The 26479-nt window shown below is 31.7% G+C and overlaps 1 protein-coding gene across 2 annotated transcripts; it reads left to right on the top strand.

Annotated features, from left to right (window-relative positions):
* Window positions 1-905: 905 nt before the first annotated feature.
* LOC143063373 (spliceosome RNA helicase DDX39B) lies at window positions 906-26461 on the top strand. Of its 2 annotated transcripts, none has more exons than XM_076235490.1 (10): window positions 906-995; window positions 5174-5405; window positions 14199-14326; window positions 14622-14898; window positions 15437-15555; window positions 17255-17386; window positions 20205-20314; window positions 21506-21650; window positions 25371-25518; window positions 26159-26461. In XM_076235490.1, exons 2-10 carry the CDS (start codon window positions 5204-5206, stop codon window positions 26170-26172), a joined length of 1275 nt encoding a protein of 424 aa, XP_076091605.1. In that variant the 5' UTR covers window positions 906-995; window positions 5174-5203; the 3' UTR covers window positions 26173-26461. The 2 variants fall into 2 exon arrangements, with proteins under 2 accessions (XP_076091605.1, XP_076091604.1); XM_076235489.1 differs by lacking the exon at window positions 906-995 and adding an exon at window positions 1340-1402.
* Window positions 26462-26479: the final 18 nt, after the last annotated feature.

The following is a 26479-nucleotide window of genomic DNA, read 5'->3' as shown; positions in this document are numbered from 1 at the left end:
AAATATTTTTTCGGTGAATATGCTTATTTATTCACATAGAAAAACATACTAAATTTTTCAGTATGGAATAAAAGATATTATTATATTATTCCAGTTTTTAGATTCAAGAAGATGTGATATGAGTGCCAATGAGACAACTCTCTCATCCAAGTCACAATTTGTAAAAGTAAACCATTATAGGTCAAAGTACGGTCTTCAAAACGGAACTTTGTCAATTTTCTAAAGAACAAGTGACTATAGGTAATAGGTATATAGAAAGTAGAGTAACAATTATGGTGAGTGTAAAGGCCAAATTAAAAACGTTTTTTCCTTTCTTTTTTTATTTTATCCCGAGTTGTTTCCATTCTTTATATATTATATGCACTTTGTGTTTCTCAAGTCGTTATTTTTTTTGCTCGGCTGATATTTTATATTTTTTATGCTTGAAGTAAACAGGAACCATGATATATAGATATGTCAACGTATATTTGTTCCGCCTAACAGAAGTTCCACTGGAAACTTTGTTACAAACAATGTCAGAATACCTATTCCTGTTGGAACAAATATTCTATACTATTTATTCCTGTTGGAACAAATATTCTATACTAGTTATTCCGTTAGGTACCTATACTGTAATATTTATTCCTGTGGAAATAATATTCCAGAATGTTTTTTTCCTTTTGGAACTTATGATTATGAAGGAACTTATATTCCGTGACAGATATACTGTTCCCAGGAGTAAAATAGCAAATAATTTACTGGATAGAAAATGAAAATAATTTGTTTACCAAGCCACAATGCAAGACAAAGTTTGATAATTTAAACAATGTAAACGATGCAATACATAAAAAAAAACCAGTTGAGTTGATAATTTCGTTTTGCATACAAATCAGTTCATAATTTCGTTTTGCATACAAATCATATAACTGAACAAAACAAGCACTATTTTAAACAACCATTTTTATTGGTCGATTATACTGGCAACGTACTTCCTGTGGCGTCTAGATTTTGAAAAGGTAAATTTCACGGTTGTTTATATCCATTTCAATCGAATTTAGGAGAAACCATCTGTTTCTATCAGATTGGTCTTTTAGTTATATTATTAAAAGTTTCATATTTTTTTTTTATATTTATAAGAAAAACAAAGCAAATGTCGCCCTAAACTATGTATTTCCCAATGTTCAGGTCTGAAATGTAGACGCCATTTTTTATAAAGGAAACTCGAAAATGCACACCAAATTATGCGCAACAGCACAGTGTATTGCACAACAGCAAGAAATATTTAATTGAATATAAATTCAATGCATATACTGTAAATTCCTTTATTTTCAATTTATATATCATTGAGGATACTTTTGGAACTTGTATTATGAACATGATGAAGGAACTTATATTCCGTGACAATGCGAATCACTTGAATCAGGTGAGTTGGGCGAGCGAGTACTCGAGTATCGCCTGGTGGTATCCGACCGTTCCGGCCCAAAACCGATCCGACACCAAGTCAATCCGGCCCATGTCGATCCAGCCCCATAATAAATGATAAGAAATAAACAATATAGACTTTAAATTAAAGTATAAATGGAATATGTAAGAAATTGATAATTTAATACTGCTGGTTAATGTTGATGTCTGTTGATTAATAAAATTCAAAAACTTTAATAAGTTACAATTAATATATATCTTTATTTTTATTCCTTATGAATATATTTTTTATTGGGGTCGGATCGATGTGGGGCCAGATCGACCATCTTCGCTAGCCAAGGGTTATGATCCACTCCCGCTCTCTCCACCCTTGGCCGATTGAGATAAAATTTCAGAGACACAGGATAAGGATTTTCATTTGTTGCAGACAAAACTTGCTGCATCCAATCAATAAGTGTCTATTACATGATCATGTATAAATGTAGAAGTTGTTTGTAAACAACAGTATTCACGATGAACTGTTAAATCTACAGGCCCGGAGCTCAATTTTTGAATTTTTTTAGTTAGAATCTGTTGGCCTGTAGATATGATTTTTACAGGCCCAAGAGCAATTTTACAAGCCTGGGCTACCTGGGCTGCCACTCAGCGTGAAGACTGAAACAATTGCCACATGTTTATTGTGCAACAAGTCTTTACATCCCTAAACATACGACTATTTTTAGTGACAACTTGAATGTTTTTAATCAACTAATAGAAGTTCCTGTGTATGTTTCATGCACAAATGCATGAATGTTGACGTATATTTTTGTTTCCGACTTTACCAAGTGTGTAGAATCTAGATCATTTGTAGATGCTACTGTGTTTTTACCTCCAAATTGAAGAGTTCAAGTGCTACCATTGGTCAAGAATAAGGTATTTGGAATGGGTGTGACATTAATCTTCCGATAGATGGCGCAACATTATTTTCACAAATGTTGGATTAATCTGCCAAGGGTGGAGAGAGCGGAAGTGGATCATATAACCCTTGGCTAGTAAAGATGCAGATCGACATGAAAGCTCGCTTGGTAAATTCACCGAGCTGACATCCCTAAATATATATATGTCACAGTGAACTGGACATACACCAAATTATCATGATGTCGAATATCAGACTGACTTTGATACCACTTATATTAACTATTGCTTTAGAATTTAAGCGTCCACACAGAAAGACAGCTATTCAGGCCAAAAAAAAAAAAATAGGTGTGTTTCCTGTTGCATGCCCCAAAAAATTAGGGTCGGTAGGAAGGTATTTTTTTTTTTTTTTTTTTTTTTTTTTTTTTTTTACTGGCCTGCTTCGGTTGTTTTTTGTGTATTTTTATAATCAGTTTGTTATTCTTTCAGGTTATTTTCATCAGTTCATTGTATAAAGTATACAAGATATGAATAGTCCATGTTCAAAAGTTGCAGAAGACTGGTTATTGATAACACACTTTGACTGATGGCCATAGCAGAAGCCATGCCGTTTTTTGACTTCAATCTGTATCACACAAATGCTAACTGTATTAAAATTTTATTTGAAATCAAACATTTAAAAGATGCCATTCAAGGGCTATACTAAACAAAAACTGTTTCCGGAAAAAAACGAAAAAAATCCGGATTTTTTTTTTTTTTTTCCGGGAAAAAAAAGTTAGGGTCGGCGCCAAAATATTAGGGTCGGTCGGGCGACCGGAAACACACCTATTTTTTTTTTTGGCCTCAGTCAATGAAATACTAAATAATATCTTAATATAAAGATGTAGTGATGTGTATACACCTTATCACTAATCTCGGTTGACCCGGATGCTTGAACTTTTGACGCAAACAACAATCACTTTTCCATTGTAGCGTCAGATATTTTGTTTCATGAGGTCAAAATTTTACAGGAACCTGTGCGATAGCCAGTAATGGCGGACAAATAGCAATAAGGTGTATAACAAATGTTGTCAGTCTCAGTCAAAAGTCATAATGAGTATGATGAAACAGAAAATAGAAATAAATGAACTGATGAATAACAAATCCAACATTTAATTATACACACAAATATGACGGTGATTATATATTTACATGTAATATCAATATTATTTGAGATTAAAGTTTTGAAGTTGACCCAGTAATATGGAGATTGACCTAATTTTATATTCAATATAAGGAGTTACTTACAGGGACTAACTGTGCACCACTTATTGCGGACCTGTTTTTGTATTGTTATGAGTTACAATTTATGACTAAAATTAGCAAAGACCCATCAAAACAACATTTGATACAAAAATTTAACAATACTTTTAGATATTTGGATGATATATTGGCTCTAAATAATGACGACTTCAGTATGTATACTAAAGAAATTTATCCTGTAGAACTTACTTTAAATAAAGCTAATGATAACAATGACCACTGCCCTTTCCTCGATCTTGATATCTATATCATAAACGGGAAGCTTAATACAAAAATTTATGATAAAAGAGATGATTTTTCATTTCCTATTGTTAATTATCCATTTTTAGATGGTGACGTTCCCTTGTCACCATCTTATGGTGTTTATATATCTCAACTTGTACGATTCGCTCGTGTATGTAACAATGTATTAGATTTTAGCGAGAGAAATTTATGTATTACTGAAAAATTATTACACCAGGGTTTTCGATATCACAAACTGGTCAAAACATTTACTAAATTTTATCACCGGTATAAGGAAATAATTCGTAAATATAACTCAACATGCAGACATCTTATACGTTCAGGTATTTCACATCCAAAATTTTATGGAAATATTCTTTATAAAGCACAAAAATGTCAGTATTCTCCTCCGAAACTAACAAAACCTTTAAATAGACTTATTAAAAGGGGATATAGTTACGATACTGTTGTCAGGTCATTAAAGATTGCATATTTTGGCTTTAACATTGATTCACTGATAGGGTCTTTGCATCGGAACTAAACACATTTATTTCTAAAAAAACAGTTGTTGGCATGACACGGGTTATGTTCTTCTCATATATTTTATGATAGTATGATACTAAACCCCTAACGGGAGGGATTGTACCTGATATTCATATGATGAAGACATAATCTTTCAATCAGTTTAATTGAGGTCTGGAGCTGGCATGTCAGTTAACTGCTAGTAGTCTGTTGTTATTTATGTATTATTGTCATTTTATTTATTTTCTTTTGTTACATCTTCTGACATCAGACTCGGACTTCTCTTGAACTGAATTTTAATGTGCGTATTGTTATTCTTTTACTTTTCTACATTGGCTAGAGGTATAGGGGGAGGGCAGTCTGCACGGTTAGCCACTAGTCCGATGCCCCAGACTAGCAAAATTTCATTTGGACTAGTAAGTTTTTGCAAAACATTTGTTTGGCCAAATAAGAAAAATGTCAGAATATTGGTCTTCGGACTAGTAGTTGAAAAAGTTTTTGGTGCAGACTGGAGGGTTGAGATCTCATAAACATGTTTAACCCCGCCGCAATTTTGCGCCTGTCCCAAGTCAGGAGCCTCTGGCCTTTGTTAGTCTTGTATGATTTTAAATTTTAGTTTCTTGTGTATAATTCGGAGTTTAGTATGATGTCCATTATCACTGTACTATTATGCATATTTTAGGGGCCAGCTGAAGGACACCTACGGATGCGGGAATTCTCGCTACATTGAAGACCCATTTGTTGCCTTCGGCTGTTGTTTGCTCTATGGTCGGGTGGTTGTCGCTTTGACATATTCACCATTTCCTTTCTCAATTTTATTGTTATTTTACAGATCAGAAATAAATACAAACAGAACAACACAATGGCAGACAATGAAGCAGAACTTTTAGATTACGAAGAGGAAGAACAAGAAACAACCAATGATGGAGCAGGAGATGCCACTACAAAGAAGGATGTCAAAGGAACATATGTGTCTATTCACAGTTCAGGGTTTAGAGACTTTTTGCTGAAACCAGAATTACTTAGAGCTATTGTAGATTGTGGTTTTGAGCATCCTTCTGAAGGTAATTACAACTTGAAGTGGTATTAGGTTGAGTAAATGAGTTTGAATGAAAAAATAAATGTATAAAGCTGGTTCTGATTAAATGTCTAGTGACTTTCTCTCCTGGAAAATGGGCACCTTGCATAAACAGTTACTAGGAAAATTAGTAACGAGGGTTGCATTACAGCTTTTACATTAATGCAAGCAAGACAAATCTTTGTTTGGCTTGCTTGCTTTGTTTGCATCAATGTTTGCTCAAGCATGGCAATTAAGATAGGCGGGGTTTCAGCTTGTATACATCATACTTAAATTTTATTGGACGCTATGTTTGAGGTTAAGGACACTAAATTTTCAAACATCACATGACAAATATTCTCACATTTTGCCTTACCTGTAAATATACAATACAGACAGGATTCTACTTCGTCAAAAATTATCTCCCCATTACGCCAGTTCATTTTCACAATCGTAAAATGGAAGCCAATTTTTAAAATTTTTTTTTTGAAGATAGGCATTTTCATCATCCAACTTAAAGAGTGTCGTCAAGTACTTTCAGTAAAATAGCTATTCGAACACACCTACTCCGATTTTGTGATTCATTGAATAGGTATTTCACTTGACCCCTATATTTCATCTTTTAGTACTGTGATTTTTTTTATGTTATAAAGTCAACCTGTAGCTTTGCTATATAAAACTGATAGAATCTGAAGCGAGATGATGTATCAAATACTCTTGCATGGTACGTTTTCAAGACAAAATATTCATCTCAAACACACCCTAACATATTTTTTCTTGAGTCACATAATGGAAGGGCAGACACGGTTTTAAACTGAACTAATAGATTGATATGTTATAAAAAAAACAATATTAGGTCAATGTCACAAAAATATTCAAAAAAAAATTGTACTCTGCGCAAAACTGTGGAAGGCTAGTTTCAAGAAAAAAGTTTATATTTTTTTTTCATTGACCAATTATTGTATTTTTACAGGTGAGGAAACATGTGAGAATATTTGTCATGTGATGTTTTAAAATTAAGTGTCCTTAACCTCAAACATAACGTCCAATAAAATTTAAGTATGATGTATACAAGCTGATTAAGCCCCGCCTATCTTAATTACCATGCTTGAGCAAACATTGATACAAACAAAGCAAGCAAGCCAAACAAAGATTTGTCTTGCTAGCATTAATGTAAAAGCTGTAATGATAGAGAATGTGTTGTTTCGTTAACGAATTCAAAGGTTAAATGTTATTGTTACAATAGTACAAATTGGAATATTTGCTAAGGTCATGTATGATGTATCCCACAACAGTTTTTATACGACCGCAAAAATTTTAATTTTTTGGTCGTATATTGCTATCACGTTGGCGTCGTCGTCGTCCAAATACTTTTAGTTTTCGCACTCTAACTTTAGTAAAAGTGAATAGAAATCAATGAAATTTTAACACAAGGTTTATGACCACAAAAGGGAGGTTGGGATTGATTTTTGGAGTTGAGGTCCCAACATTTTAGGAATAAGGGGCCAAAAAGGGCCCAAATAAGCATTTTCTTGGTTTTCGCACTATAACTTTAGTTTAAGTGAATAGAAATCTATGAAATTTTGACACAAGGTTTATGACCACAAAAGGAAGGTTGGGATTGATTTTGGGAGTTTTGGTTCCAACAGTTTAGGAATTAAGGGCCAAAAAAGGGCCCAAATAAGCATTATTCTTGGTTTTCGCACAATAACTTTAGTATAAGTAAATAGAAATCAATGAAATTTTAACACAAGGTTTATGACCACAAAAGGAAGGTTGGGATTGATTTTTGGAGTTGAGGTCACAACAGTTTATGAATTAGGGGCCAAAAAGAGGCCCAAATAAGCATTATTTTTGGTTTTTATACGACCGCAAAATTTGAAAAATTTTTCGTCGTATATTGCTATCAATTTGCCGTCGTCGTCGTCCGAATACTTTTAGTTTTCGCACTCTAACTTTAGTAAAAGTGAATAGAAATCTATGAAATTTTAACAGAAGGTTTATGACCACAAAAGGAAGGTTGGGATTGATTTTGGGAGTTTTAGTCCCAACATTTTAGGAATTGGGGGCCAAAAAGGGCCCAAATAAGCATTTTCTTGGTTTTCGCACTATAACTTTAGTTTAAGTAAATAGAAATCTATGAAATTTTGACATAAGGTTTATGACCACAAAAGAAAGGTTGGGATTGATTTTGGGAGTTTTGGTTCCAACAGTTTAGGAATTAGGGGCCAAAAAAGGGCCCAAATAAGCATTATTCTTGGTTTTCGCACAATAACTTTAGTTTAAGTAAATAGAAATCAATGAAATTTAAACACAATGTTTATGACCACAAAAGGAAGGTTGGTATTGATTTTGGGAGTTTAGGTCCCAACAGTTTAGGAATTAGGGGCCAAAAAGGGACCCAAATAAGCATTTTTTTTGGTTCTCGCACCATAACTTCAGTATAAGTAAATAGAAATCTATGAAATTTAAACACAAGGTTTATGACCATAAAAGGAAGGTTGGTATTGATTTTGGGAGTTTTGGTCCCAACAGTTTAGGAATAAAGGGCCCAAAGGGTCCAGATTTAAACTTTGTTTGATTTTATCAAAAATTGAATAATTGGGGTTCTTTGATATGCCAAATCTAACTGTGTATGTAGATTCTTAATTTTTGGTCCCGTTTTCAAATTGGTCTACATTAAGGTCCAAAGGGTCCAAAACAGAGATGGGTCCGATTACTTTCAATGTAATTGATTAAATTACAATTACTTTGTCATTTGTACGATTAAATTAAATTAATGATTACATCATTTCTGAAAGTATCTGATTAAATTAATGATTACATTGGCAAAGTAATCATGATTACATCTGATTACAATGAATTTAAAAACAAAACATTTTGAATGATGTGAATGATAAACGTTCAATATAACTATAGCATTTTTGAGAAAGTATTTTATTTGGTTCAATTATAAAATGACAACTTCAAATTAAACTTCATCTATTTAAATAAACACCAAATTTAACTACATATATATACATTACACTTTATCAACAATGATCTCTGAATTATTTTGAATTAAATTTAATAAAGATATATCATAAGAGTTTTTGTTTGTCTTCTGACCTCTTTCATAATTTATATGTATTCCAAGTTGCAGTTTATGGAAGTTTAAATATGGATGAAATAAAGTTACTGGTTAAAACTATGTTTTAATAGAAATGTTTAACCAAATTGTAAACAATATGCAAGTACTAAAAATCATTGCATTTTACATGTCCAGTCCATTTTTATACGACCGCAAATTTTGAAAAAATTTTCGTCGTATATTGCTATCACGTTGGCGTCGGCGTCGGCGTCGTCGTCGTCGTCCGGCGTCCGAATACTTTTAGTTTTCGCACTCTAACTGTAGTAAAAGTGAATAGAAATCTATGAAATTTTAACACAAGGTTAATGACCATAAAAGGAAGGTTGGTATTGATTATGGGAGTTTTGGTCACAACATTTTAGGAATTAGGGGCCAAAAAGGGCCCAAATAAGCATTTTCTTGGTTTTCGCACCATAACTTTAGTTTAAGTTAATAGAAATCTATGAAATTTTGACACAAGGTTTATGACCACAAAAGAAAGATTGGGATTGATTTTGGGAGTTTTGGTTTCAATAGTTTAGGAATAAGGGGCCAATAAAGGGCCCAAATAAGCATTTTTCTTGGTTTTTGCACAATAACCTTAGGTTAAGTAAATAGAAATCTATGAAATTTAAACACAATGTTTATGACCACAAAAGGAAGGTTGGTATTGATTTTGGGAGTTTAGGACCCAACAGTTTAGGAATTAGGGGCCAAAAAGGGACCCAAATAAGCATTTTTCTTGGTTTTCGCACCATAACGTTAGTATGGTGCAAATACAAATCTATGAAATTTAAACACAAGGCTTATGACCATAAAAGGAAGGTTGGTATTGATTTTGGGAGTTTTGGTCCCAACAGTTTAGGAAAAAGGGGCCCAAAGGGTCCAAAATTAAACTTTGTTTGATTTCATCAAAATTGAATAATTGGGGTTCTTTGATATGCCGAATCTAACTGTATATGTAGATTCTCAACTTTTGGTCCCGTTTTCAAATTGGTCTACATTAAGGTCCAAAGGGTCCAAAATTAAACTTAGTTTGATTTTGACATAAAATGAATCGGTTGGGTTCTTTGATATGTTGAATCTAAAAATGTACTTAGATTCTTGATTATTGAAGTTTTTTGGTCCAGTTTTCAAATTGGTCTACATTAAGGTCCAAAGGGTCCAAAATTAAACTTTGTTTGATTTCATCAAAAATTGAATCCTTGGGGTTCTTTGATATGCCAAATCTAACTGTGTATGTAGATTCTTCATTTTTGGTCCTGTTTTCAAATTTCAAATTCTACATTAAAGTCCAAAGGGTCCAAAATTAAACTAAGTTTGATTTTAACAAAAATTGAATTCTTGGGCCTCTTTGATATGCTGAATCTAAACATGTACTTAGATTTTTGATTATGGGCCCAGTTTTCAAGTTGGTCCAAATCAGGATCTAAAATTATTATATTAAGTATTGTGCAATAGCAAGTCTTTTCAATTGCACAGTATTGTGCAATGGCAAGAAATATCTAATTGCACAATATTGTGAAATAGCAAATTTTTTTTTAATTAGAGTTATCTTTCTTTGTCCAGAATAGTAAGCAAGAAATATCCTATTGCACAATATTGTGCAATAGCAAGAATTTTTATACGACCGCAAATTTTGAAAAAATTTTCGTCGTATATTGCTATCACGTTGGCGTCGGCGTCGTCGTCGTCGTCGTCGTCGTCCGCCGTCTGAATACTTTTAGTTTTCGCACTCTAACTTTAGTAAAAGTGAATGGAAATCTATGAAATTTTAACACAAGGTTTATGACCACAAAAGGAAGGTTGATATTGATTTTGGGAGTTTTGGTCCCAACATTTTAGGAATTAGGGGCCAAAAAGGGCCCAAATAAGCATTTTCTTGGTTTTCGCACTATAACTTTAGTTTAAGTTAATAGAAATCTATGAAATTTTGACACAAGGTTTATGACCACAAAAGGAAGGTTGATATTGATTTTGGGAGTTTTGGTCTCAACAGTTTAGGAATTAGGGGCCAAAAAAGGGCCCAAATAAGCATTATTCTTGGTTTTCGCACAATAACATTAGTTTAAGTAAATAGAAATCAATGAAATTTAAACACAATGTTAATGACTACAAAAGGAAGGTTGGTATTGATTTTGGGAGTTTAGGTCCCAACAGTTTAGGAATTAGGGGCCAAAAAGGGACCCAAATAAGCATTTTTCTTGGTTTTCGCACCATAACGTTAGTATAAGTAAATAGAAATCTATGAAATTTAAACACAAGGTTTATGACCATAAAAGAAAGGTTGGGTTTGATTTTGGGAGTTTTGGTCCCAACATAATAAGGGGCCCAAAGGGTCCAAAATTAAACTTTTGTTTGATTTCATCAAAATTGAATAATTGGGGTTCTTTGATATGCTGAATCTAACTGTCATGACTGTGTATGTAGATTCTTAACTTTTGGTCCCGTTTTCAAATTGGTCTACATTAAGGTCCAAAGGGTCCAAAATTAACTTAGTTTGATTTTGACAAAAAATGAATCAGTTAGGTTCTTTGATATGCTGAATCTAAAAATGTACTTAGATTCTTGATTATTGGCCCAGTTTTCAAGTTGGTCCAAATCGGGGTCCAAAATTAAACTTTGTTTGATTTCATCAAAAATTGAATAAATGGGGTTCTTTGATATACCAAATCTAACTGTGAATGTAGATTCTTCATTTTTGGTCCTGTTTTCAAATTGGTCTACACTAAAGTCCAAAGGGTCCAAAATTAAACTTAGTCTGATTTTAACAAAAATTGAAATCTTGAAGTTCTTTGATATGCTGAATTCAAAAATGTACTTAGATTTTTTATTATGGGCCCAGTTTTCAAGTTGGTCCAAATCAGGATCTAAAATTATTATATTAAGTATTGTGCAATAGCAAGTCTTTTCAATTGCACAGTATTGCGCAATGGCAAGAAATATCTAATTGCACAATATTGTGAAATATCAAAAAAAAATTTAATTAGAGTTATCTTTCTTTGTCCAGAATAGTAAGCAAGAAATATCTAATTGCAAAATATTGTGCAATAGCAAGATTTTTTTTTAATTGGAGTTATCTTTCTTTGTCCAGAATCAACTTAAATCTTTGTTATATACAATATACAATGTATATTCACTTTTTACTACCAACTGATAAATTAAAATAATCTTTACCATTCAGTGATAACAAGCAGTTTTTTTACATCTTAATATTTTATGATGTATTTAAATGAGTAGTTATTGTTGCAAACTCCATTAGAAATTTTAATTGAGATTAGTTTTGGAATAAGGGAAAGGGGGATGTGATTAAAAAAATTGGGTTCAATTTTTCTCATTTGAAATTTCATAAATAAAAAAGAAAATTTCTTCAAACATTTTTTTGAGAGGATTAATATTCAACAGCATAGTGAATTGCTCTAAGAGAAACAAAAATTTTAAGTTCATTAGAACACATTCATTCTGTGTCAGAAACCTATGCTGTGTCAACTATTTAATCACAATCCAAATTTAGAGCTGAATCCAGCTTGAATGTTGTGTCCATACTTGCCCTAACCGTTCAGGGTTCAACCTCTGCGGTCGTATAAAGCTACGCCCTGCGGAGCATCTGGTTTTAAAATTCTAAACAACATATTTGTCCAACTTTTAATTTAGTTTGTGCTAATTAGATAAATTTTCATGTCTGATTTATCTTTTATCATATATATTTCCCTACAGCTATACTCAATTGGTAATTGCAATAAAAACAAACCTTAATTAGTCTCCTTCCTGTCAATTCAAAGTTGACAAAAATCACAAATTATAAAATTAACAAAAGATTATAATTCAGGGTTAAAGAAAAGTATTACTTGAATATATAACAGTTATTATCAAATATTAATATGAAGATCATTATAAAACGATGAATATACATGTATGTACAATATCTTTTACCAAGATAAAAAGTATATAATTGTATAATATGTCTCTACTTAGGCTAATAATGACTTTTCAATACTGTAACAGTTTATTTTTACTGAAGTAGACATGCTTAAAGTAACCAAACCATTTTAGTATGTTAGAAATTTATCAAATATGAATAATAAAGAGGTTCATTTAATGACCAAAAACACAATTTTAGATTTTTTTTCCATTGTAATCAGAATGTAATCAAAAAGTAATCATAATTACAGGGTATTTTGAAAAGTAATTGATTAAATTAAATTACATGTAATCAGATTTTTGGCTGATTAATGATTACACTGATTACTTGAAAAATTGTAATCAATTAGAGCTGATTAACGATTACAATTACAATTACCCCAAGTCTGGTCCAAAATTAAACTAAGTTTGATTTTAACAAAAATTAAATTCTTGGGCTTATTTGATATGCTTATCTAAATATGTACTTTGATTTTTGATTATGGGCCCAGTTTTCAAGTTGGTCCAAATCAGGATTCCATATCAAGTATTGTGCAATAGCAAGAAATATTCAATTGCACAGTATTGCACAATAGCAAGAAATATCTAATTGCACAATATTGTGCAATAGCAATTAATTTTCAATTGGAGTTATCTTTCTTTGTATAGAATAGTAGTTGATAATATATGTTGGAAATTTACCAGACATGACTATGATGTCATTTTCTATTTTTATTTGCCAATAACTTTATGTAAATAACTTCATTGGAAATTTGCCAATATAAAATGTTGCTGATGAAGCTTTTTTTCCTTATCTTATCTAAAATGTTTTTAGATAATGTATGCTGGACATTTGCCAGACATGACTATGATGTCATTTTCTATTTTTATTTGCCAATAACTTTATGTAAATAACTTCATTGGAAATTTGCCAATATAAAATGTTGCTGATGAAGTTTTTTTTATTGTTTTATACAACAAACTATGTATATTCACTTTTACTACCAACAAATCTTTACCATTCAGTGATAACAAGCACTTTATTTTACATTTTAATATTTTATGATGTATTTAAAAGAGTAGTTATTGTTGCAAACTCCATTAGAAATTTGAATTGATATCAGTTTTGGAAAAAGGGAAACAGGGATGTGAAAAAAAGGGGGGGTTTAAATTTTTCTCATTTCAGATTTCATAAATAAAAAGAAAATTTCTTCAAACATTTTTTTGAGAGGATTAATATTCAACAGCATAGTGAATTGCTCAAAGGCAAAAAAAAAACTTTTAAGTTCATTAGACCACATTCATTCTGTGTCAGAAACCTATGCTGTGTCAACTATTTAATTTTAGATTTAAAAAGTTTGAAGAAGAAATCTTTAATTGATTTGTAAAATCTTGACATTTGTTTTGTGTAAAAAAAACCCATGTAATGTCAAAAATTTGATCACAATCCAAATTCAGAGCTTTATCACGCTTGAATGTTTTGTCCATACTTGCCCCAACTGTTCAGGGTTCGACCTCTGCGGTCATATAAAGCTGCGCCCTGCGGAGCACCTGGTTGATACTAAAATCATATATGCAGTCTGCATAAATCTTTTCAAACTACTATTCGGAAAACCAAAATTATAATGTTTTCCTTATGCGTCTTTACAAAATTTTGCAAATATTTCTACTCTAAATAAATTTAACTAGTCTGGTGCATTGAATTAGTGGCTAGCAGTCCAGACTGCTTATTTTTATTATAAAACCAAATCATGCAAAGCATTTGCATATAATTTGTAATTTATTTTCCAGTACAGCATGAATGTATTCCACAAGCCATTCTGTCCATGGATGTCTTATGTCAGGCCAAATCTGGTATGGGAAAAACAGCAGTCTTTGTTCTTGCAACACTTCAACAGCTAGAACCAGTTGATGGTCAGGTAAATACTATTGAAAAGTATTAAATAGTACAACAAATGCAGTATTGTTTGAAAACTTTGTCTGCAGTAGTCTTGTTTATATATAAATGAAAAAAGTGCACATCTGTAACATATAGGAAACTACATCTTACAATTGTGTTTACCTACCACAGTAGCAAATTCCTAATCAAAAACTTTGTTGATTGTTAGTGCTTGTATTATATGTTGAAACATGAAATGTTATTATAATGTGGAACGCTTGCAACATCATTTTATGGTAAAATTGCATGATTAATGATTTTGTGTCCCATTTTAGGTTTCTGTTCTTGTGATGGCACATACTAGAGAGCTGGCTTTCCAGATCAGCAAAGAGTATGAAAGATTTAGCAAGTACATGAACAACTTTAAGATTGCTGTATTCTTTGGTGGTATGTCAGTCAAGAAGGATGAAGAAGTCTTAAAGAAAAACTGTCCACACATTGTTGTAGGAACACCTGGTAGAATTCTTGCTCTCCTCAACAGCAAGGTTCTAGTCCTGAAGCATGTCAAACATTTCATTCTAGATGAATGTGACAAAATGTTGGCTGAACTGGGTAGGTAGTTCCTGTAAATACTTAATCTAATTATAGATGGATCTCTTTAAAGTTGATATGTATAGCATTAAAGGAATTAAACTGAAGCCTGTCAAGTCAACCGAAAAAAGAATGAATTGCCTGATTCACACTATCTGATTTGGGTGTTTCCTAAATATAGTTTAGTTATTAATAACTGTAGATTATTTGATAGTTTTAATGAAGGAAAAGCAACAGTATTTATGACTGACAAACGAAATTATGCATCTCATTGATTTTCTGCTGTCACAACCTTTATTCAACAATATTTAAAAAGAATAATGATAAACTCAAAACACATTTCAATTTATTCTTAAAAATACTATTGCTTTTTGATACCACAATTTGACTTCCTTTGTGTCCTGCATTTAATGAAGGTCAATGTTGAACTCAGACTGCAAATAGAACAGATAAGAATATACCTACACAAATACTTCCACTGACATAATGTTTATATAAAGACTTTACAAATTTTGAATTCTTCAGTTCACGTGATTTATTTATCTTGTTTTGCTTTTAGACATGAGAACAGATGTGCAGCAAATCTTCAGAGCCACCCCACACGAGAAACAAGTGATGATGTTTAGTGCCACCCTCAGCAAAGAGATCAGAGCTGTCTGCAAAAGATTTATGCAAGATGTAAATACCTGTTTACCCCTCAAACGCAGGAGATTTTGTGGTTGAGGACTTCTACCATCTTTGATGTTCATCGCTAAAGCCGATTGAATACTTAAATAATTGTATCTGCGTTGGAAAGTTCTTGGTGCAAGATGAGCGTATTGTACCTGAAGAAGATTATGTCTATTGTTAGGGATATGAATAACAAGACCAAGTTGATTAACATTACAGAAATTCAAACTTGACAGTTGTTTACCAGTATATTCTTAGGATAGCAAAATTTCCAATGTTGTGGAAATGCATTTCATCTTTTTAAATTTTTAATTAAGCAGCTTTGATTTTATTCCTCAATTTCAATTAAGGCGCATTATCTATGGGAAATGGAGAAAATTGTAAAAAAAACGTTTTAATTGGCTGATTTGTTTAAGTTGCAAGAGAAAGATAGATTAGGATGTACCAATTACTGGTCTGTTGTAGGAAGAAGTTGATTTTTTGAGAAATATTCTAAAGAAGTTTCTTCCGTTCTTGAAAAAAAAATGCAGTTAATAAGAAATAAAATGTTTGCTTGGTTATAGGAGGCAACTTAAATTGGGGTGGATTAAGTACATGTCTTTAGTCTGATGGAGTTCTAACAACTGGTAGAGTTGCTTTTAAGAAAATGCTTGGTTGGACAAGAGAATTATAAGGTTTACTGAATCATATTGAAAATGTTGGTTTGAAAGCTAATTGTGGATTTATATGGTCATGCTAAAGTATATCTGGTTAACTTGTTGGATAGTTGATGTCTAATTTGATGCAAAAAGATTTCTGGTGACTTGGAATTTGGTGAAAAGGACCTCTGGTGTTGAAAAGTTGATGTGTTACTGCCTGATTTAGGGTCTCATTTTAGGTATGTTTTTCTTGAGATTTGTTTTTTTAAAGGGGCGCGTCCGTTCAAGATGGATGAATTAGAGGCACACAAGTTCCCTGAGCTCTGAAAGCGATGGGCAAGTGTGTCTCATCTGCCGAAGTGAACAACTAGTATCTCGAGCAGCGTTGGAGGAAGAAATGATTACAAACTTTTAGTGACATTAAATTACAATGTATCTTATTGATACAGGACTTGCTGAACTGAACATTTTAAAGTTATATTTCTGTGTAAAGTGAATGACACTACAGAGAAATCAATTGACAACTTTAATGAGGATTACCACCTGTGCACAAGAGCTTTCCACGATCAGATTATGATATAAATATTTTACATTGCCTGCATTAGTAAGGTGCTGGCAAAATGTTTCATGATTTCATTTAAAATAATTATGGAAAAATAGAATATTTTTAAGAAATTAATTTGTTCATTTGAATTTATTAATTGCCGCTTTTGGCTACAATTATTGATTATTTCAAGCATTATACATTTTGTACAAAATTATTTGTTGACATTTTATCTTTGTTTCAAAATAATAACATCGAAAAATAATTCTGTTTCAAGCCTCATCGATTTATTTATTTGTAGTTCATTAGATTTTTGAAAATACATGTATTTGAGAGAAAATGGGTCTTAAAAGTGGGAAAAAATCTTCGATATATGCAATATTAAATAGCAGTTATTGAACAAGTTATGTTAAAAAAAAAATTTATGTTCAAAAAGTTGAGCTAAAAAATCCAGAACTACAAATGTGATTGATGTGGCTTAATGATGATTGAATTGCTTGTATGTTTTAACTATTGTTACTTTTAGCCGATGGAAGTATATGTAGATGATGATTCCAAGTTAACACTCCATGGTCTTCAGCAACATTACGTCAAACTAAAGGATAACGAAAAGAACAGAAAATTATTTGAATTGCTTGATGTTTTAGAGTTCAATCAGGTTGGATTGTTTACCCATTCTTTAAATGAAATTTGTGAAGTTTTTTCTAACTATTAATGGTTAACATTTCTGTTAAAATTTTTCTTTAATTGATGTCTGTAGATATTTTCTTTTCCTAAATTGATGCATCAAATCATTAAATTTTTATACGACCGTCGTCGTCCGAATACTTTTAGTTTTCGCACTCTAACTTTAGTAAAAGTGAATAGAAATCTATGAAATTTTAACACAAGGTTTATAACCACAAAAGGAAGGTTGGGATTGATTTTGGGAGTTTTGGTCCCAAAATTTTAGGAATTGGGGGCCAAAAAGGGCCCAAATAAGCATTTTCTTGGTTTTCGCACTATAACATTAGTTTAAGTAAATAGAAATCTATGAAATTTTGACACAAGGTTTATGACCACAAAAGGAAGGTTGGGATTGATTTTGGGAGTTTTAGTTCAAACAGTTTAGGAATTAGGGGCCAAAAAAGGGCCCAAATAAGCATTATTCTTGGTTTTCGCACAATAACTTTAGTATAAGTAAATAGAAATCAATGAAATTTAAACACAAGGTTTATGACCACAAATGGAAGGTTGGGATTGATTTTGGGAGTTGAGGTCTGAACAGTTTAGGAATTAGGGGCCAAAAAGGGGCCCAAATAAGCATTATTCTTGGTTTTCGCACCTTAACTTTAGTATAAGTAAATAGAAATCTTTGAAATTTAAACACAAGGTTTATGACCATAAAAGGAAGGTTGGGTTTGATTTTGGGAGTTTTGGTCCCAACAGGTTTTTAGGAATAAGGGGCCCAAAGGGTCCAAAATTGAACTTTGTTTGATTTCATCAAAAATTGAATAATTGGGGTTCTTTGATATGCCGGATCTAACTGTGTATGTAGATTCTTAATTTTTGGTCCCGTTTTCCAATTGGTCTACATTAAGGTCCAAAGGGTCCAAAATTAACTTAGTTTGATTTTAACAAAAATTGAATCCTTGGGGTTCTTTGATATGCTGAATCTAAAAATGAACTTAGATTTTTGATTATTGGCCCAGTTTTCAAGTTGGTCCAAATCGGGGTCCAAAATTAAACTTTGTTTGATTTCATCAAAAATTGAATAATTGGGGTTCTTTGATATGCCAAATCTAACGGTGTATGTAGATTCTTAATTTTTAGTCCTGTTTTCAAATTGGTCTACATTAAATACCAAAGGGTCCAAAATTAAACTAAGTTTGATTTTAATAAAAATTGAATTCTTTGGTTTTTTTGATATGCTGAATTTAATCATGTACTTAGATTTTTGATTATGGGCCCAGTTTTCAAGTTGGTTCAAATCAGGATCCAAAATTATTATATTAATTATTGTGCAATAGCAAAAAATTTTCAATTGCACAGTATTCAGCAATAGCAAGAAATCTTCAATTGCACAGTATTGTGCAATAGCAAAAAATGTTCAATTGCACAGTATTGTGCAATAGCAAGAAATCTTCAATTGCACAGTATTCAGCAATAGCAAGAAATCTTCAATTGCACAGTATTGAGCAATAGCAAATATTTTCAATTGCACAGTGTTGCGCAATAGCAAGAAATATCTAATTGCACAATATTGTGCAATAGCAAGAAATTTTCAATTGATTGGAGTTGTCTTTCTTTGTCCAGAATAGTAGTTGAATCAACTTAAATCATTGTTTTATACAATGCACAATGTATATTCACTTTTACTACCAACTGATAAATTAAAACACTCTTTACCATTCAGTGATAACAAGCACTTTTTGTAACATTTTAATATTTTATGATGTATTTAAATGAGTAGTTATTGTTGCAAACTCCATTAGAAATTTGAATTGAGATCAGTTTTGAAAAAAGGGAAAGGGGGATGTGAAAAAAAAATGGTGGGGGGGGGGGGGGGGGGGGGGTTAATTTTTCTCATTTCAGATTTCATAAATAAAAAGAAAATTTCTTCAAACATTTTTTTGAGAGGATTAATATTCAACAGCATAGTGATTGCTCAAAGACAAAAAAAATATTTTAAGTTCATTAGACCACATTCATTCTGTGTCCAAAACCTATGCTGTGTCAACTATTTAATCACAATCCAAATTTAGAGCTGAATCCAGCTTGAATGTTGTGTCCATACTTGCCCCAACCGTTCAGGGTTCGACCTATGCGGTCGTATAAAGCTGCGCCCTGCGGAGCATCTGGTTCTAAAGTGTCCTAAATTTGTGTGAGACATTGGTCTCTTTCCTCAAATTTGAAAAAAAGCTCGTTTAGCCAATTGAAAATATAACTAGGTCACAATCATTCTGTCCTGTAATTATACAGACCAATAAATACAGTTGTTAAAATATTACTATTGTTAAATAAACATTTAAAGAACAATTTTAATCATTTCTCTGCAAGTTTTCAAAGTAAGAAGACCATAAATTCTACAGATATGAGAATATTTTTGAAGATTTTATCTTTTATGGGATTTTCCTTCAAAATTCTTTACTCAAACTGCTGTTCCAAAAATAAATTGTCATCTAAATCAAAATAGGACTAAAATGTGAGCCAGTGAAAAAAAACTTTGTCCATTTCAAACTAGTTTTGTCATGACTAAGATGACTGACTGCAGAACATATAACTTCAATACATCAGTACATAATCAAATATGTCATTTTAAAATGGACTTGATTTTTCTAATGAGTTTAATTTTATTTTATGTTGACACAATAAATATAAAAAACTGATTTTCCCTGCTTAATTAATTTCAAATCTAGTAAATAATTAATTAAACCAACATCAAAAAGATCAGAATTAAGAACTTGTGTGATAATTATTTCTATGTTTTTTTGTAGGTCATAATATTTGTGAAGTCTGTGCAGCGTTGTATGGCTCTTGCCCAGTTGTTAGTAGAACAGAACTTTCCAGCTATAGCGATTCACAGAGCTATGACTCAAGAAGAAAGGTAAGCTGAATGAGTGATGTGCAAGGAGACTGCCTTGTATAATGCATGTTGAAGATCCTTTTTGTTGATGGAAATAAAAAATTCGTTTCATGTTGGTTCTTTAAAAGGCTAAATTTTTATTTCCTTGTCAAACACATGCAAAATGGCAGTTTATAATTAGGGCCCCGCCAAAGGCGGGTCGCCCTATAGTGATCAGTCTGTCCGTCCGTAACACTTTGTGTCCGCTCCATATCTAGAGAACCATTATGATTTCATACTTTATACTTTACATGTTTATTAACCACCACCAGAGGGCGTGTCATGATGTATGTACAACTTCCTAGGTCAAAGGTCAAGGTAAAAAAACTTTGGTTTCAGTTGACAACCCTGTGTCCTGTGGTGAAGATCGTGTCCGCTCTATATCTTGAGAACCGTTATGATTTCAAAGTTTATACTTGACATGTATATGAACTAACACTAGAGGGTGTGTCATAATTTATAAACGACTGCCTAGGGCAAAGTTCAAGGTCAAAAACTGGTTTCAGTTGACAACCCCATGTCCTGTGGTGAAGAGCGTGTCCGCTTTATATCTTGAGAACCGTTATGATTTCAAAGTTTATACTTGACATGTATATGAACCAACACCAGAGGGTGTGTCATAATTTATGAACGACTGCCTAGGGCAAAGTTCAAGGTCAAAAACTTTGGTTTCAGTTGACAACCCTGTGTCCTGTGGTGAAGATCGTGTCCGCTCTATATCTTGAGAACCGTTATGATTTCAAAGTTTATACTTGACATGTTTATAAACCAACACCAAAGGGTGTGTCATAATTTATTTACCACTTCCTTGGTCAAAGGTCAAGGTCAAAAACTTTGATTTCAGTTGACAAACCCATGTCCTATGGTAAAGATACAATTTTTTAATGCACATTATTCACAGCGGGGCCCACAGAGATGGCTCCCATCTCAATGATATCTAGTTCGTTCAGTTCCATTTCAATATGATTTTATATTGTAATTTTTATGTTCATGCCTAATGTTGTCATCCATCTATAAAATAAGGTTAAATTAAAAAGGTTATTTGTTAGGGTATGAAAAAACCTTACTCTCTTTACTGCTTTAAAATCCACCGATAGATGTTATGGATAATCTGTTTTATTTATTATTCTACATTCATATATTTATTATTATTCTACATTCATATATTTGTAGGTTGTCAAGGTATCAGTCATTCAAAGATTTCCAGAAGAGAATCCTAGTTGCTACAAACTTGTTTGGTAGAGGAATGGATATAGAAAGAGTCAATATAGTCTTTAATTATGACATGCCAGAAGATTCAGACACATACTTACACAGAGTAAGCAAGTTCTTGTATAACTATATACAATGTTAAAGAATTCAATGATGTAATATTATTTTTGGGATACGATTGCTTTCAAGCAATCTGTAGACTTTTACCACTGACTCAGGGCTGCATTCCCTCACGTCAACCGTTTTATTCTAAACATTCAGCAACATCTCAGATTCTTATGATTGTCTTGCTTTAAAAGGTAAAAACAGGCAAAAGAATTGAACATAAACAACTTTCCTGTAATGTTCTTCTCATAATCTTCATGTTTGATATTTCCCTTGACCTATATGCGTGTTTTTAACAACATGGAAAATCAGAATGAAGCAGTATTTATATTTAGTGTTTTTATAAATTTAGAAACAGGTCAGAGGGATTTCCCCAGTTAGAAACACGTCAGAGGGATTTCCCCAGTTTTGCTAAATGTGAGAGTTCTCTGAATTCTGATAATTCTATTTCTGTCATATAAGAACTGAAGTGGAGTTTTTCCAGATTTTGCCGTTATGAAACTGATATTTGATACTGTACTCTCCGATAAAGAAATGGAGAACCATTCATCATATCATTTAATAAACGTTCTTGTTCCAAATTGCAAGTCGCGGGTTTGTTTATGTTTTAATGCGCATGCGTATAGTTTTCTTGATTTCAAGGGGTATCAGATTGAGTGGTTGCTCTGGATTCCCCGCTTCATTGATTAATTTGAAACTCGTGGGATTCTTTCTATGTCTGTCTGCTATTGAGGGTTATTGTTGTTGCATAATTTTAAATCATATGCATCATTTAAATTAAAATAAATGTTGTCCACAGTTTACCTAACGCCCCTTCAGCCGAAATGGAGTCTTCCATATTATCGTTAAGAGTTGTCTCCCTTCCGGAAGTATTTCCCGTCAAATCGAAATACAATACGACTCGTCAAGAAAAATTAACTTATTAGATGTCGATAAACGTTGTATTATATTCAGAACGATCTCAATTTAAACAAAGGAGTGTGTACGAAAAGTAGTCATGCCCACTGACCCAAAGGAAAATTAATATTTAAAGAGTTAGAAATGGGGTTCCTCCTAGAATTAACGGTGATAACATACGAAGTGAAATACCTCCTCTCGGTGATTGCTGTGGAAAGTAAACTTCGAATTGATAGTACAAAAATAAAACACAATAAGTACATTGCTCATACACTTGTATCCGGGATTGGCTATTTATAAAGTTGAGTGACTATTCAGATTATTACATTTTGCATGTGCAGTTGAATTAGTTTTGAAAATAATACTATCCAGCTGTACCAGGGCTGCCAAAAATGCGTGAGACTCACATATGTTCATGCTTTTTTGCGGCAGTATCCTTGGATCTATTTTTTCCCCCTCTTTGATCTTTTCAATTTTGGCCAAATCTCATTTGCTTAATGAAAAGTTGGCAGAACTGCTATACATGTGTCAATGAAAACTATGGCAATCGTATCCCTCAGAGCATTCTGCTCTTTGATTTTTTAAATCCCAAAATATCAGATCTACATTCAGATAAATGTACTTTGTTTTATAATGTGATTTTAAAACATATTGTAAGATTGTATTTATTTTCTTAGGAAATCACCTGCATGACTTTGGACAGAAATTTTTGAATGCTCTTACACCTTCCAAATTTGTTGGCAACCAAAGCATCAAATTTGAACTTTTAACACTGTCAAAAGAAATATTTCATAAATAACTGTGTATTTTTCTTTTGTGAGAACTGTGTAGAGTATAACAAATTGTTTTGCATGATGTTTATTGTTTCCAAAAAAGTTATTACTTTTACATATTATTGTGCAACTTGTGTCGATATAGGAAGATGTGGTATGAGTGCCAATGAGACAACTCATTCAAATAACAATTTATAAAAGTATACCATTAAAGGTCAAGGTACGGCCTTCAACATAGAGCCTTGGCTGACACGGAAAAGGCAAGCTATAAAGAGCCCAAAAAATTTGTAACGACACAGTCGTTATGAATTAAGATGTATAAAAATATTCATCATAGTTTATTAAATTCTCCATATATATATATATATATATATATCATCATAATATCACAACTATTTCTTCTTTAAAAAGATTTCACATTAAAAATCTTCTAGTTTCAATTTATATAAATTTTTAGTCTTATATACAGTATGAAAGAAACAAAAATAAAGAACATTAGTATGTTTCATCTCTGTATATAAATTTTATATAATATAATTAAGTTTATACATTTTTATTTCCCCACTGAAATTTCCTTTCTTATTTTTTTATCATAAAGTTTAATAATTAATCAAATCTATAAACTTTATACAATTACTAAAATGTAATTTTCATAATGGATTTCCATATAAAATAACCAAATTAACTGTTTCTAAGTGTTCCCAATTCTGAATTATATTATCTCCCTTATCAAATTATCTTCTCTTATCAATACTGATGTCATAACATGTACTACAAAAATATGACTAAAAACATGTTATCATTTATAAATAACAAACAATTTTAACCAACTGCTAAGCTAACAAAGCATTCACAATTTATAACAGTAAATTTAATCTGTATTAATAAGTCTAGGAACTCGTGGTTGATAAATATAATTACTACACATACCCTAAGTAAGGTGAGAGTAGATGTCTCATTGCAGATAATCACAATCTTTATCAATCTTTCTGACAATCATAGCTGATCACAATAATCTTATAACATCTGTAAATAACATTCAAAGTTCTAAATAGTTCTCTCTCTCAGAGTGATACAGATATTATTTCTGATTTTTAACGATTCTCTTTTAGTTCTTCGCTCTCATTTTATTACATCATTACATCAAAATAACTTTGATTCATCAAAACACAACTGATCAAGACTCTTAAAACTTAAAATATTTGCATAACACTTTCCAAAATGCAATGAACCTTTTTCCGGACTTATCATAAAAATCTAAATAGCTTCTCCATGACTAACTTTCTTACAACTTGTAAATGAATTATGACTTTAATAACTTCTACTTTATTCTAAAACTGTCTTAAATATGTAATAACTTTAATTATCGCTTTTCACCTAAACCACATGCTACACACGGTATGCTTCTCACTCGAAAGCTTACTATGATAAAAACTTGTTTTAAAACAATAACATTACATCATAATAATCATAATTCAACTTACAATATTTGAATGTTCACAATTCTGTTTCCAATTACACATGTCACATTGTGTTCCCAAAAAACTGTCAGTGAATGACAAAATTAAATGTCAACCTCTTTAAACTACCCCCGCTATTCTCTGCGCAATCGCAGTCAACTTTAACCTACGAGAGTATCAAAAATCTCTTTTTACAATAAAATTAAAATCTATTTATTTTTATCTTTATCTTCTTTTTATATATTCTTTGAATATCTTAATCACTAAATAATAATTATTTTAGAGTAAAAATAATTCCCAAACTAAATTCCAATAACTATACAAAGGGAAACAATTCAATCTAAAAAATTATCAAAATCTAAATCTCTCACGCTACATAGTGTAAAACCATTCAAACGGGAAAACCAACGGTCTAATCTATATAAAAACAAGCACATTACTGTTTACAAGATAACCTTTTGACTCACATTTGGTCATTGTTTTCATGTTGACAGGTTGCTTTAGTTTTATGTTGTGACCAGCATAGCTTTAATGGAAATGATAGTAAAATTTGGAAATTAGTCTCCAATAATATGACCATGTTTATTTCAGGTTGCCAGAGCAGGAAGATTTGGTACCAAAGGTTTGGCCATCACATTTGTCTCTGATGAAACTGATGTTAAAGTGCTCAATGATGTACAAGAAAGATTTGAAGTGAATATTACAGAGTTGCCAGATGAGATTGATATATCTTCTTACAGTAAGCATTGTTTCTTATTTTGTCACACATTGTAGAAGTGAAATATGTGTATCCAAACTTATTGTGAACTGATCGTTAGAGGAAACAGAACTTATGTTTGACATCCAATAATTATTCTCAAAAATGTCAACCCAACTTCAATTTTTCATAGAGCTCACTTTATTTAGAACCACAAATTTTGATACTGTACAATATTACGCTGTGTTATAGGTAAGTTCACCACAAAATTAAAGCCTACCACAGACACTGCATACAATCCTGTTCAAACTCTTAAAAAAATGACTGAAGAAATCAGTGAAACATTGAAAACATAATCAATTGGTACAAATCAAGATACAGGATCATTTTTAATGAAGTATATGTCTCCATGGCTGAAAAGAGTAACATTGGCAAACCTTGACAAAAAATATTCAAACCAGAAAAATTCAAATAAACTAAAATATAAATATGTTCAAATTGGTTATACTGATACTGGCATTAGGGATCAAGTTATATTCTGTCAGTTAAGTTTATATGCGTTCTTATAATATTCAAACTAAGATTGCACAAGATGCAAAATAAATACAAATTGGTCCTTATGTGAACACATAGTAAAAAAATATGCAGATGACAATAATCATATTTTCTTCTTAATTTTCAGTTGAAGGACGATAAATAAACTGATTTGTACAATGTTTAGAGGAATTGTGGACACGTCATGGAATGACTATTTATGTTGACTGTATCATGTGGGAACAAAACTCTTTTTTTTCTTGTGAATCGATTTAAACAAACTGTGATCATTTATGAAATTGTTTTTTGTCGTAAAGAATGAAGTACATAAAGATAATGAGAGACTTCAGATGTTAACATGTCCAATGTTTTTATCACATCATTTATATTGTAAATAAATCATCTTCAGTCACAAACTGTACTTTGATAAAAAGGATAAAAATTAAAGATGTTTTAGTTTTGATTATTC

The sequence above is a fragment of the Mytilus galloprovincialis genome, chromosome 2 (assembly GCF_965363235.1).
Source record: "Mytilus galloprovincialis chromosome 2, xbMytGall1.hap1.1, whole genome shotgun sequence".
Lineage (NCBI taxonomy): Eukaryota > Metazoa > Mollusca > Bivalvia > Mytilida > Mytilidae > Mytilus > Mytilus galloprovincialis.
The sequence above is the reverse complement of the archived record's forward strand: the minus strand, read 5'-3'. Positions and strand labels throughout refer to the sequence as shown.